We start from the raw sequence: 15071 nt of genomic DNA, 5'->3' as shown, positions 1-15071 counted from the left end.
CTGTGATTTACAAAAATAGGGTCCACAGTTTTCTACATATTTAGTTTAATTTCACAGAACACCTTTCTAGTCTCTAGATTTAATGTATGTCTTTCATAAAGCTAAGAAAGTTGACGAGCCATATGCACAGTAACTTAACAAAATAGATACCCCTATTTTAACCTTCACGTCTGAAGATGGTACCATGTTACTTTTGTGTCAACTAATCATATAATAAGAAAAACTGAGGAAACAGGACCAGAGAAAAGCATATTTTTTTGACAGGAAAGATAGATAATTTGGAGATATTACAGCCAATATTGCAAAATTTCAAAATGGTCGCGAAAGAAAATTGAGCCTTTTGTGTTTAAAGTTAAGTTTCCTACCAATTGTATTAATTATCCTCAAGGGAACCTAGAGTTATCTGCTGGAAAATTTAAACAAAATATTTGGTCAGTAAGACCAAGCATAAATAATTCTGATCAGCAAAACGAGCTGTCAGCTGTTGGTTTATAAGATGAGTACATCCACATCAAAATTCTAGCTTTAATTTTTGAATTGAATACTCACCAATTCAATATATGCAATTAGATATGCATTGTATATATTAAATAGTAGGGGAAACTGGATAACTTTTCAATTAACCAACATTCCTAAAGCAGCAGAACATGATCATTTAACTCCTCACTGTGCACTCTTAAAGACAGAGAGGAATTGTTTTGGCCAGGTTATCAGCAAGTTTTAGCGCAGACAAGTCAGTGCTTCCACTTGCTATATTACATGGCAATCACATTTTTCCTGGATATTGACCTCATATATCACTTGTTTAAAAAAAAAAACAAGAATAATGTCTTAATTTAATGCAATGTTTATACAAAATCAAAGGCCTAATACTGTAACCAATATATTGTTGCAAAACTTTTTTCTTTTGCAAATGTGTGCTTCATGTGCATGTATGCTTTTGTGTTGTTAATATTGCTTTATGTTTCAAAATCTGGAATATTATATATAAAAGAATAACCAAAACAATAAAAACAGATTCTACCTCTGATTTTATGAAAACACTAAACCCCACCCCTCCCTTTTGGCACAAATAGTTAGGTTTATATATATAGATATATTTCATATACTATCACTGGACAACTGAATTACAATTTTTGTTTTCACATTCATTTAAACGTAATTGTAGATGTCAGTATTGTTATCATGATAAGATCATTTTAAAAAGACATTTTTTGAAGTTAGTGTAAAATCTTTTTGCAACTTTTTTTTTAACTTTATGTAAGGAACATGGGATTACCTTCATCTGATTTGTAAATGAAAAATATCATTTTCAGCATGCCCTTGGTATTTACAATAACTATATGCTATGATAAATAAAAGGAACATTTAATTTTCTGCTTATCGGCATCTTGGTGAATAGAGACTAGTTTTATAGTTGGTATATAATCGGTCACATTCTTGACAATTGTATTAATTACAGTTGTGTTCCCTCATAAAGACATCTCTGTCAATTTACTTTTCAGGTACATGTTGTTTTTAAATAACTCTCTGTGTACAGGGCTGAGAAAACAGAGGCTAGTACCAGCATTGCATGATAACATGCATTCTAAATACACTCAAGAAAGTGAAGAGCCCTTTTAAAGTGGGGAAATACAGTCATGAAAGAAATAAACCTCATTTCACTTTTATTCACCCGTAAGACAATTAATCAACCAATTCATGATTTAATGTGTTGTATGGTGCCATAAACATGACCACTTTTCACTCAGTCAACTAACAAATTCACTTCATTAAGCTAACATTTAAACGCTCTCTGTTTGAAACACATTGAATTAGCACAGTACTGAGCACAAGCTAATGTCGGTCACTTCAGGATCTACACTGAATGCTTGGTCTTATGGATGACTATTTTCCAAACACTCAAGAGGTACGAGATAATTTTGGTCCCACATCGTTCGAGAATTATTCAGGAAATATACATTCAAAATCATGAAGCGTTTGTTCTGGAAAAAATAAATAAATAAATGAAAAGAAGGATGATAAAAAGTCATCAGATCAAAAATAAATATAAGAAAAACTTCATATGACAAATGCACTATTTTATGTATATATACACATTTTTATGGTGGTCAAGCAAAGCACTTTGTAGTAGCATGTCTGATAACTTGCCAGCAGGCCTATCAAACTTCATATTTACAGTGTAGCCCAGGCAGACCAGATGGACTGTTCTCTAATATCATTTAAGCACCCACGAGTGGCATCGGTCCACAAAGACCTTCCTTCCCTAATGTCCTCCTAGCAATACCAACACTATGGAGGTGTGGGTCCTCTGGGAACAGTAAGCCCACAGATGCCCAAATCTAAAACAGCTCTAATTAGTTGAAAGCCATGTTTGTGTAAGGCCACTACCAAATAAAGAACAACCAAACTCAAAAAGAGTCCGAAGTATAGTACATTGAACACATTGTTTTTCCAAATCATACAAAAAACAAGAGATGATTTATCGGTAGCTTTGTCAGTCGAACCAATCACCTCTGCCTTTCTCCTCTACTTTATACGTCAGCTACCAAATCTATTGTAAACATAGGAGACACAGTAGGTGTGTTGCTCTCGCTGTTCTTGCCGCGTTCCAGTGTTGTGGTTTTTCCGGCTTCCTCCCCGGGTTTTCTGTTCCCTTCACAAGGACGAGGAGCTTTGGCTGTAGTCACGCAGCACTAGTCTGTCGTATTTGGGGGAGGCGGGGATGCACAGGGCAGACTCAGACGCGGGCGAAGAGGGCGAGGCGCTGCCTGAGTCGACTGAATCCCTGAAAGGCGAGGGCGGCGTCAGGGCCACCAGCTCCTCCAGGTCGGTCTTGATGGCGGATGACTCGGAGGTTGCCTCCTTGATGCTAGTGGACGACGTCTTGCAGATGGCCTGCAGGTGCCCGTTCCCCTCCAGGGAGGGCACGGGCTGCACCTCCGCGAAGGTGGTCATGGTGGTGGGCAGCTGGATCTCGCGGGGGATGAGGAAGGGCGGCGGGCAGGGGTCGGAGGCGGCCCCAGCGCCGGAGGGGCCTGGTGGAGAGCTGGACAGCATCATGCTGTTGAGTTCGCTGATGTTGGCAGTGAAGCGGTTGACCACGCAGCTGATCTGGTCCATGAGCGAGCCCTGCGAGGAGCAGCTGCGCTGGGGCTGCTCGCTCAGGTAGGTGGGCACCGCCGGCTCCTCGGGGGCGCAGCCCAGCGAGGCGGCGCGCTGGCTGACCGTGCTGATGGGCGAGGGCGTCTGCGGCCGGTACGTCACCGGGTAGTGCTCCTCCGCCTCCGACACCTCGTACAGCATCTTGGCGCCGGACTCGGGCGTGATGTCGCCTCCGTAGCGGCTCTCGGGGGCCTTGGAGAAGGGCTTGATCACAGCCGTCTGGTTGCTCTCCTTCTTTTTGATGTGGAAGGACAGTCGCTTCCACAGATGGTTCCCTCTAGTGCCTCTCTCGTTCTGGGCCCACGTGACTGACTTGCCATTTGAGCTGTGTGAGAATAAACATCCCGTCATTAAAATATCCCTGCCAAGCATCTTCCAGGGTTAACAAACAAAGGGTTGTGGTGGATAGGAGCACTAAATTTCCCAAGCAGTTACAAGAGACTTCATTGTTAGAGACACATGTAAATGCATGTGCATATGTCATGTTCTCATTAAGCTGAGGTCCTATATGTGTGCATATGAAAGGGTGGTCGGGTGATGGGGGGGGTTGCTGAAAGGATGCAGAAGGGAAGTATAGAGGGTCATTCTCCGTGGGCACCACTACGAGGTTAATGACATTCAGTAGTTTTAATTAATCCCATAATTAAGTCCCTGATTTTATCACATCTCCAAGATGGGGCAATATAGAGTTCTTGAAAACCACAAGCACTTTGTTTCAAAGCTCAAAAGACCACAGAGCCCCCGTGAACAGATCAATGACCTTCAGACACACCTTAGTATATTATAGAATTATTATTATTAAGAAGTGTTACATGCAGTCCACTCCTTGTATTTGTATTGACTAGATCTCAGCATGATCTTTAGCTCTTGACCATAGTATGCATATAACAACAGTCATGGTCAATTACTTATTACTGTTAACCATACTATTACCTTTTAAACTTAAAGATTCACTTGGTTTCAGTAGGAAATCCTAGAAATCAACGTCATGGGTAATGGATCATTATATGGCAATTATAAACGCACGTTATTATTCCAGCCTGTATAATATATCTAAGTGGCAAATTATAACAAACAAGTTATGTACATATAAATGTTAATTTTTAAAACTTTTCATATAAGCAAATAAGAGCATAACTTTTATATTATTGGCAGATGTACACAGAGACAGAGTAGCAAATAAACCAAACTAAGGGAAAGCATTTTCAGATGTAGATGCATTGTAAAAATTAAGTTAAATGAGAGTATATCAAAGATCTAAAGCCTAACATAATGTACTGACTCCAATTTACTCATATAACATGCATTTAATTTTATATATTTTAACAATATATATTTTCAAACAAGATGAGAGTGCACATAACAAATTGAACCAGCCCTGCTGGCTGTGGACCCAATCAAAATGATTTCCTGGGCTTGCAGTGAAGTCCAAATTCCCGCTGGTAGTCCAGCACAAATGCCAAAGCCCTCTGTTTGCTCTGGGACTTGATTCATGTGTGTGCAATGTAACTGGGTAAAGTTCTGCTCAGTTTTCAAATCAAGAGTCAATACTGTAACCTCCAGCACATATAAACTCTGCAGAGCTTTATTACCCACAGCTTTCTGGGTAGGCTTTATTTAATTTTTTTCAAATGAAAATCTTTTGAAGGATGAAATTAGAAGGAGGGCCAAAAATGAAAGGCACCCGTTGGTATTGGTTGGTACACATCATACCATTGTTTGTTAACTAGTTACCTTAAACTGCTACCCCACTGCGTAGTTCTGTAGGATTTAGTCATGCACTATGACTTCTTCTTCTGTCATAAAAATGGTGTGTAGGTAAGGGTGTGGTAAGGTGCCATTTGAATGTTACATGGAAACATTTATGTAATTATAAAACTAGGTATTTCTTGCAAGAGGTACCTGAGTAAAGAACTTTATGTTTTAGAAGTACCATTGGTTAATACTTCAGAACCGATCTACATTGGACCGCCTGGCTAGCCAACACAGATGGATGAACAGGGAGAAGCCCTTTAGACAGGGGAGACAGGTGAGACAGGTACAGGGAAAACACAGGTTTAGAGAACAATTCTCTGCAATGTTTTGGTCTTGATCCCATGTCAAAAGAAAAGCTGTCAATTTCTTCCTCCTCTCCAGCGCTGTCATCTTTGAGCTTTAGTGAAAAGCCAAACTTCTGACTAAGTGACACACAGGCCTCTGTTTTGCTTGCTGTCTGTAATTTAAAGTGACCAGCACCTTTGGAGGGAGTCAGATTAAAAAAAGAAAGCGCTTCAGGCCTCAGCTCCATCGCTGGGCTGCCGCTCCAATGCGATCGAACATGACAGCTGTTCAGAGCTCAAAGACAACCCGCACAACTCCTTCTCCACTCCATTGTGTGTCTGGACAAAGCCCTGTCAATTAGGCAATTCCTCAGGACTAAAAAAAAAAAAAATCAGAAAAACAACAAGAAAGAACACTTCCCCATTGTTGAGAAAAATGACAAAATCTTGCAAGTGAAGTCATAGAGCTGTGTGGAGCGGGCTTTGATATCTGATAGTATAACATATTCCGTGATCCTTCCCCCAGCCATGTATATGTTCATATTTGCATTTGCACACTTATTTTGCAATTTTGCATATTCCAGTATTTTTCAGAAATGTATCTCAATTTCTGATGAATGATCTTGGGAGCAATTTTTCTTTTTTAAATTTGGGAGCCAAAATTTTCCTTATATTGGCTAAAATGGGATTTTCTAGGTTATTGTTTTTTCACTTTGGCATACACCCACTGGGTAATGTTATGGATGTATGTGAATGTAAATGGTGCTATGATTTAATGATTCAAATAAGAAAAGTTATTGGCCAATTGATGGGTTGATTGATTGATTGATTGATTGATTAAACTCTACTGAAGCAGCTGTCTTTACACTGATAAAGGGTTTATAGGGACATTTCTTTTCCTCTCTGTCATTATGCTTTTACTTACTTCAGTGTAAGTGTAGGCATAAAATATTGTTAATTATGCAAAAAAAAAAAGCTGTTAGCATGGCCATTTTATAATTGAAAACACGAACATAGATGCCTGTTTCCCACAGCAATATTACACAGAAAACAATTACTGCTATAGTAGTTCACAGCTGTTAAATTGCTGAAAAGACCGTTTCATCAGGGAAATAGACTGATTTGGTACTATTCCAAAGGAACAGGACATCCCTGAGGTCAGGTGGATTTTGAGGAAGTGAACATGAGTTTCATGCACATCGACACTTTCTGTTCTTCTGTACAGTTTTGCACAGCACACTCAGGCTTATAAATTCATGGTTCAGACTCACTGTTGTCTGCTGAAACAATGGTATGGAAGGCCAAAATGTGATATTATTAATGAATTAATTAATTTGATTATTTACTTCCAGTACTGTCCTTACCCCATAACGGCTCAAGGCCTTTTATAAATAGATTTCTTTTTTTAGCAAAGAATAATGAGGATAATTTTTACCATTTGTTTTCCCTATTTGTGTTCCCTTTCCCCTAGGAGGTCATCTGGAGTAGATAAAACAAGTAATAAAGCATGAACAGCAATATTCTCACCCTCTCTGGCAAAAGTCTACAATTCATTTCAAGCATTTAAATGCTCAAACCCTGAGTTCAATCAAAGGTAGCTTAAGAAGACAAACTCTCATTGGCTGGGGGAATCAATCAGTCTAATGGCGCTTGCTGAGCCAACGCCTGTGTTCCCTCAATTGACCTCTAACCCAACACACTCCTTTGTCTTGCCTGACCTTTGATCCTGGCTTTCCCGTAGTTAACCTCTGACCTTGGAAACTATTTCTTTCAGAGTAACCTCTGATCTTTAATACTCATCACCCTCAAATGACCTTTAGCCCTGAACGTCTGCACCCCACCCCCTTCCCTACAGACAGGTTTTCCTACCTTAGGGTTTCGCCGGAGGACCCTCTGCGCTTCCACAGGTTGACCAGGCTGCTGGAGCGGCTGGCAGCGGAGGAGGACTTCCCATCGCCCACGTGCATGCGCACCACGGTGGAGGTGGTGAAGGCGCTGCGCACATTGCGCTCGGGCTTGGCCAGGATGATGTAGACCTTGGGCACGAACATGCAGCCCAGCGCCACCGTGGCGCTCAGGCTCACGGAGAAGCACATGGTGATGATCTTGTAGTTGCTGCCGAAGTAGATGGGCACGAAGGCCAGCCAGATGATGCAGGTGGTGTACATGGTGAAGGCGATGTACTTGGCCTCATTGAAGTTGGCCGGCACGTTGCGCGTCTTGAAGGCATAGAAGGTGCAGCTGAGGATGAGTAGGCCGTTGTAGCCCAGCGGCGCCACCACGCCCAGGTTGGTGGTGTAGCAGATGAGGTTGACCTCGCGGATGCTGGGGTAGTCGTGGATGACCTCAGGTGGCTCCATGATGAAGAGGGCCACGATGATGCTCAGCTGCAGGATGATGAGAATGAAGGCGATGACCAGCTGGGCGCAGGCGCTCATGAAGCGCGGCTTCTTGGTGCAGATCTTCTTCTTGCTGCCGGCCAGGATGCGGGCGATGCGGTTGGTCTTGGTGACCAGGGCCGAGTAGCTCATGGCGGGTGACAGGCCGATGCCCACCCTCTGCAGGTAGCAGTAGACCACGTGCGGCTTGGCGATGAGGCAGAAGGTGCAGAGGTAGCCCAGGCAGATGCCCGCCAGGATGATGTAGCAGAGTTCGCGGCTGGAGGACTTGACCACAGGCGTGTCCCGGTATATGATAAAGATGGAGGTGACGAAAAAGGTGGCCAGGAGGCCGAGGCAGGCGAAGACCACAGCAGCAATGGGCTCGGGGTCACCCCAGCGGAGGTACTCCACGGGAATGGGGTCACAGCCTGAGAGCCAAGAAGTAGACAAGCGCAGCCTTGATTAGTTTTTTGCACTCCCTCTAAATTAGTTTTAAGCACCGCCTCCCATACAAGAGATAAGAGCAATTAATTCAGAGGACAACTCTAATTACGACGCTTCTTAATGTGCGTGGAAGAGAACGTACACGGATCAGCTAAATGTGTTGTGGTGTGTCAGATGTTTAGAGAGAAAGCAGAAGTGCAGCAGTGAGACGTTAAATGATTTCATCACCAACTTCATATAATCTTTCAAGTTCATTCTTTTTATATAATATAGGGTATAGAACGGTAACACTGTTGCTTAAATGGAGCTTAAAACCTGTAAGTGATTTATGAGTGAATTCAGACATCACCTCGAATCCAAAATGTCATAAAAGGTCAAAATGTAATTTGAAACCACAAAATATTTCAATTATTCATTTGTTATTCAGGCATTCTCAACTTTCCATTTTTTTTAATCTAAATACACCTTGCAGTGAATTCTCATAGCATCGGCTTGCTCCGCTGCACTCGCTTCTGAAGGCGGTTAATTGAAACAGGATTTAATTCGCTCCGAGACAGCAAAGTAATTAAGCGATTTGAGGAAAAACATAAAAAAACTATTTGTTTACACATTGTCATTATAGCATAAACCGAGTCGCAGAGAAAGCAGAGAAAGATTATTGTTTCAATGCAATGACTCGTAACGGTGTAAGCTACAGCTGTTAAACCAAGTGAATTGGAGCCGTAGAATTATTTCAACATAATTTAGTTTATATTTTCCCAAATTAAAATGTGCATCAAATCTCCATGATGGTGAATCTTCTAACTTCTAAGAAAAAATTACGCCTCACACACCAGCTCCTACATTAACAACCCGCTACAATATTGTTAGTTTGTATTAATAAACTATATCCCGCATCCCATCCCCACACGCTCCAAAAACACATCCGTTAAATTGATTTGCATTAACAACCGCACTTGATGTACTATAATGAAATTGGGTGGCCAAAGAACAATTATCTTGAGGGAAAGAGGGAGGAGATTAGTTTACTGGTAATAACGTAAACGCCTCCGACTGCACTGTTTCAATCATATGAATAATAGTGTGTGATGAGGTCTGCTGTGGCGAAGGAGGGAGAGACCGCACACGGAGCACTCATGCTGTAAGCACCAACAGGCGTTTTCTGAAATCCGCCACTGCCGCCTCTACTACTCACTACTACTTAAGAGCCTCAGAATTGGTGAATTTGTTTGTGTTAAATTAGTCACCTCATCATCGCGCCAATCCCGAGAGGAATTTAAAAATGATCAGTATCCCGTGCTAATATAATCACAAGTGACGGCTGAATGTCATTCCCCATTCCCCGCTTTACCATAAGAAAGAGATGAGAGAGAAGATAAAATAGATAATGGATTCAGAGCTGTAAAACCGCTGTGTATTTTCTGTGTCGACGTCTGTTGTTTGTTTGAATTTATTAAGTAGAACTTTTTAAACTGCTTTGATAGATATTGGGTTAGTAAAATTTAAATGTTAAGTTTAGCAAAATGTGATGTAACAAAAAGGTGGGATCTCATAAACAAAATTCTTGTGATTGTGTTACCCCTTAAATATTCTACATGCTGTTGAGTGTTATATCCCTTGAATGCTCCATGAGACTCTTAGCCAGTGTTATTTTTCAAAGGCTTAATCAGAGTGGCATTATTATCATCAGAAAAACCTGTCAGATAATGGCATTCAATGAATTGCATTAGCCTCTCTCTTCCGGTTAGGCAATCAAGGGAACAATTACTTTCATTTTAATTGAAAGAGCGCCTTGCCTCCATTATGTTTAAAAGGATGCAATGCATGGCCGCAAAAGGCAATTGTTCTCCCGTCTTCTACAACCAAAATAATCCTATTCAAGAAACGGTCACATAAGAAATCTGATAATGGTTCCATGTGCAGCTTTCTAACAAAGGGAGCACATTGGAATCATTTATTGGGTGAATGAAACCCTTTAATGCAAAATGAATGAATAAAATTTTGGAGCTGCATCTCTCAAAGATCAGAGTTTTTTTTTCAGGTGAGCTTGTTATCTGAAATTGCAGACTGAATTCATTCATACAGCCTTGCTCTGATTTTTTGGCCAATTTATGGTAATCACACCCTCTTCTGTAGGTCACTCTGTCATAACCTGGCATGGTTTCCAACTGCATAGATTTCCAACTGGTGAAAGACACCCACAACAGATCAATCGTGTCTACAGTAAAGATTCTTAGTATATTTTTCTTTTTTTTTTACAAGCTTAAACGGTATAGACAAAATACACGAGAAAGCGCTATGATTACAGTAAGATTATTTTTATGAGACAATATTGCAATGTTTTCAATTCATTATGACTTGAAGGTTACATGAATACATTTTAAAACTGAGACACCTGTAATGTTAGCTTGATATTTTCTAATATTATGCTGACATTACATGGAGAACGTCGCACAAGGGGAGGTGACAAAAAAATTGATAAAATTTCATTGCGTAATCCACCAAGAGCCACTCTGAATATAATCCCCTTCAGATGGCATTACTGATTTAGTAGGCCTAAACGCTTTACCAAAGCAGTGGCTGACATTTTCCTTCACATGTGACAAGAGTGTCTCCAAAGGATCAACAGTCAATGTTTCCCAGCTGTCTGTATGTAGGATGGTGCCACGGCATTTTAAGCAGGAGAACACTCCGCATTTTTCTGTCCCACTGTGGGAACAGAAGGCTGTTAATATGCTGAGCCTCCCTGATCCTCCCCTCCTCTGAGCCGTAGCTTCATGGTGGATATTGCATGGTGCATCACTGCTCTGGAAATACAGCTTCAAGGAGAGGGAATGTGGGGTAGGGGCTGCAATTTCACCATCCTAGAAAGGGCTCTATGTTCTATTCAGATGGACAGCGGATGGTGGCCTCCCCTCACAAAATGCTGAAGAAAACCTTAATGTTCCACTGAGCAAGTTCCTTTCCTGGAGAAGGATTGGTGCAGTGGGTGACCCTACTGAAATAGGCAGAAACTGACACCAGAGTGTGTAGACCAAACACACAGTTAAGGAACAGGCATAATTGAGTGTTCATCCTCAATGTAGAATACATATGTACACATGTTTAGATCAATGTTTTCCTCTTAGACATTCCATCCAGTGAAAGACCTATAGAACAGGATTAATGAATAAAAGGATGTCTTTTGACATTGGTCAAATAATACTGTATACTAGCCAGACCTATAAGATTGAAGAATTACATTTGTCTGGGACAATTATAGTTCATTATTAAAAGTGCAATTACAAATAAATGGACATATTGGAGGTGAAAAACAGCTTTAGCCAAATTATTCAAACATTGAAAATGAAAAGGATTTGGATGTACAGTATGTTTCATATAAAACTTTATTCAATTACATTTCAATGTGATTCAATTTCATTCTTTTGTATTGTCACCATACAAATTGCTAGTGCTGTGTAGGGTACAGTGTCCTTTTGAACATAAATTAATCATGTTACTCACATAAATTATGCATCCCCATAGGATTTGGTACATAATATTGGATTTGGCATGTTGTGTTGGCTACAATACTACAGTTCAGTCATTGTTTTACCACAAATTTGTCCACTGTGTTACGCAACACCTCCAACAGCAACAAGGTCTGTAACACTGCTTGATCAAAGACGCCTTGCTGGTTTGCATTTGTTTTCTCTCCATCCTTAATTGGTGAGATGGTAATTAAGCAGAGATACAAGATTCTCTTTCAAATTCAAATTTCAAATTCTTAATGACTTTTTGCACTTATTATTGGCTATATCATATTACATGTTGTGAATGAGCCCAGAATTATTTTTATTACTAGATTTCACAATTCTTATTAATGGATTATTTAAGCAGAATTACTATGCAATGATTTTGCCTCGTAGAGTATTTTTGATATTCAGTTTGTTCTTATAAAAGTGAATCATATAAACAGAATGTGCTATATTTGACTTGTGTACGGCTTTAAGTCCAGTATGCTGTCCTGAGGTGACGAACACACTGGCTATTTGTACCTGTTGTGGCAGGATGAAGAATTACACCTGAATTTGTACAAAAATTCTGATTCAGCTCCATCCAATACAGTGAGCCAGCTGTTGCAAACATTACGAAGCTGCTTTCAGAGGATATTATTATTATTATTATTATTATTATTATTATTAGCAGCAATAATAACAACAACAACAATAATAATAATAATAATAATAAATTATTAATTAATTATTAATTAATTATTATTACTTTTATTATTAGTAGTAGTAGTAGTTATTCACATACTACTAGAAAAATTAGCAAACAACAGACTGTGAAACAGGAGACTGTGGAAGGTTCTCATAATAGAATCAAGCTCACGGGAGCTCTGAGACTCACCTGTGAGGTCATCTGTGGGCCAGGAGCCCAGCACGCAGGCGCGGCAGGTGTACTCATCGAAAACAAACTCATTCTCTTTACAGGGTGTGCAGGTCCAACAGCAGCTGACTTCACCTTTGCGGATCACCTGAGCATAAAGTGTAGGTCAGGTTGAGACAGAGTGGAGGAAAGACTCATCTGTGGTTCTTATTCGCAAGACTTGCCTGCCATTACCAGCACCTCAACTACCTAAATACCAAAACAAAGGCAGCAAGCTATTAGTTACTTTCTCAGGCCCCACCCCAAAGTACTTGCCTTTATGGGCACTTTATCTGCCTTTTACTTGGCTTTACGTGAGTACTTAAAATAAAAAAAGAAAATATAAAAGGGCCCGGGGGGGGGGGGGGGGCAAATATGAAAAAAGACTCAAAAGGTTGGTTTTGATGTCAGTTGCATTGTATGATGTAAATAGCTTGAACTTCAGGTTTGATAAATGGTTTGGTAATAACACCTTCAGTGCCAGCAAAGAGATGGACTTGGAGAGGGACAAACTACAGGCTGTTAAACTAAAATGGCAGCCTCCACTATGTGTGACAACCTTACAATCACGATTTTGCGTCACAAGAATCCATCTAGTCTTTAAACGGAGTGCCTTAAGCCATCATCCCAATGACCCACCTTTATCTGGCCCTTGTCACATGGCTCACTGCAGACCGATTTGATGATGGCATTCTTGTTGGCCCAAATCTCATCATCATCAATTTTTAGACCACTGTTGTCCCAGCTTCCCACGTTAATGTAGTCATAGTAGTCCTTGCCCATCTTCTTAAAATTCATGATTTCATACCTGGGAAGAGTAAAACTTTCATGTTAAGCCAACACATATATATGATCAAATATCATATAGTCATAGACATATACATATATATATATATCTCCAACAGATCGTAGCCATGACTTTGCAACAAAATTGGGAGTACGTTTTTTTGTTGGATGTTATGTGAGGCACTCACTCACCTCCCTGGGGAGTCTCCATTCTCGTCGAATAGGATTTCCTTCCCAGACACGCCTGTGAAGTTGGTCATCATGAGGAAGTCCAGGAGCTTCCTGCCATCGATGGGCCTCATGGCGTCACAGAGGCCAGCGACTCCTGGGCACAGGGCTTTCTGCATGTTGTGGAGTCCGTAGGCCATGGAGTAGATGGCGTTAATGACAAACCCCATCTTGGTGTCCTGTGCATACTGCTGTCGGAGGTTCTCCTTTTCTGGAGGGGGAAGCCACAAGAGAAATGTGTCAGAACCTCCTCTGATATTCACAGCATTGCCACTATGAGAGCCTGCAAAAAAATCAAACATTCCGTAGCATTGGGGGGTCAGAGAATTTCAGAAATGAGCTGAAATAATCGGCCCTTGAAAAATGGGATAGGCCATCTGTGATTAAAATGATCTGAAGTTCTTCATTTCAGTAGAGTTGATCTGAGATATGTGCTATGTGCTATAACCATTATAAACAGTGATGTTAATAATAATAATCTATACCTACAGCGGAAATGCTAAATGCTCTTCAACGGAACTGTCAGTTGTGAAAATGATAATAGAAGAGGGAAGAAATCTAATCATGTAACAGCCCAGCTACAGTGGTACATTCAATTTTCTCAATGACAGTATGGGTGAATGTGATTGAACTGGTCTCTCTGTGCCAAGGCAGCGGGTGCGCCATCTGTGACATCACAGAGATTGCTCTCAGTATTACCACACACCCTACACATACACACACATACACTTGCTCATGTTTAGATACCCTTAGATAATGCTGGTCGACCACTAGCTGATATCCTTAAGTCTTTTACATCACAAATTACTTTACTATTCCTGCCTTATAACATGTACATAAAACAGCACCTGATTATTGCAAAACGCAAGTAAACTGTGCATATTCTGTCTGTATCTGTACTTTATGGGGCAAAACTATGAGCCAAACAATGCTGAAGTGAACATTCTTGAAATTCTTCAGCTAGATTGTTATGGCTTAAAAAAGCAGTTCCAGAATTAGCTGCTTGGAGTGGGTGAGCGCACCAGAAAAGTGAGTCAATGAACAGCAACAGCACCAATGGAACTTGAAAACAATGACAGAAAGGGAAAGGGGGAAGGTAAAAACGACCACTTCATATGTACTGTATGTGTATATACATATAAATACACACATATATACCGTGAACAACAAAATATTTTTTCCCAATGACTGTTTGTCAATGGAAAAATGATTAAAGCACAGGAACTGGTTAAAATGACAGGGAAGATTGTGTGCTTTTGTACAGTGAGGAGAAGGGATGCACCCTTCATGATTTCCTTCCCACATCCAATTAAAAATAACAGCCTGTTTTTATTAAATCTGCTTTGTTGAAAAGATTACCTGTGAAATAATAACCTGGTCTGTTTGTGAACTTGAACAGCAGGTTTCATATATAGCACATTGCTGGAACCTTTACTATGGGTCATTAAAAAATTAAATCAAACAGGACAGGAAATGCCATTTTTATGTCCGGAATTAATTTTCGTTGTTGTTTTTTGAAAGCACGTCATTAAAGCAATCCCCTTTGAGCGGGTATTCAGAGGGAACTTTGTAAATGAGTGGCAAGGGAGAGAGAGCGAGGAGCCGCATTTAAAAGTAA

The 15071-nt window shown here is 40.5% G+C and overlaps 1 protein-coding gene across 2 annotated transcripts in view; it reads right to left on the bottom strand.

Moving 5' to 3' along the window:
- Positions 1-1328: 1328 nt before the first annotated feature.
- Positions 1329-15071, bottom strand: part of grm5b (glutamate receptor, metabotropic 5b) — a 73815-nt gene continuing 60072 nt past the window's right edge. For both annotated transcript variants that reach the window (XM_036536065.1, XM_036536064.1), the window contains exons 5-9: positions 13418-13664; positions 13079-13247; positions 12422-12548; positions 7074-8013; positions 1329-3490 (exon numbers count right to left, since the gene is read on the bottom strand). In XM_036536065.1, coding sequence (XP_036391958.1) covers positions 2659-3490; positions 7074-8013; positions 12422-12548; positions 13079-13247; positions 13418-13664 — 2315 coding nt within the window. In that variant the 3' untranslated portion in view covers positions 1329-2658. The remainder of the gene's footprint in view (positions 3491-7073; positions 8014-12421; positions 12549-13078; positions 13248-13417; positions 13665-15071) is intronic.

The sequence above is a fragment of the Megalops cyprinoides genome, chromosome 9, assembly GCF_013368585.1.
Source record: "Megalops cyprinoides isolate fMegCyp1 chromosome 9, fMegCyp1.pri, whole genome shotgun sequence".
Taxonomy (NCBI): Eukaryota; Metazoa; Chordata; class Actinopteri; order Elopiformes; family Megalopidae; genus Megalops; species Megalops cyprinoides.
The sequence above is the reverse complement of the archived record's forward strand: the minus strand, read 5'-3'. Positions and strand labels throughout refer to the sequence as shown.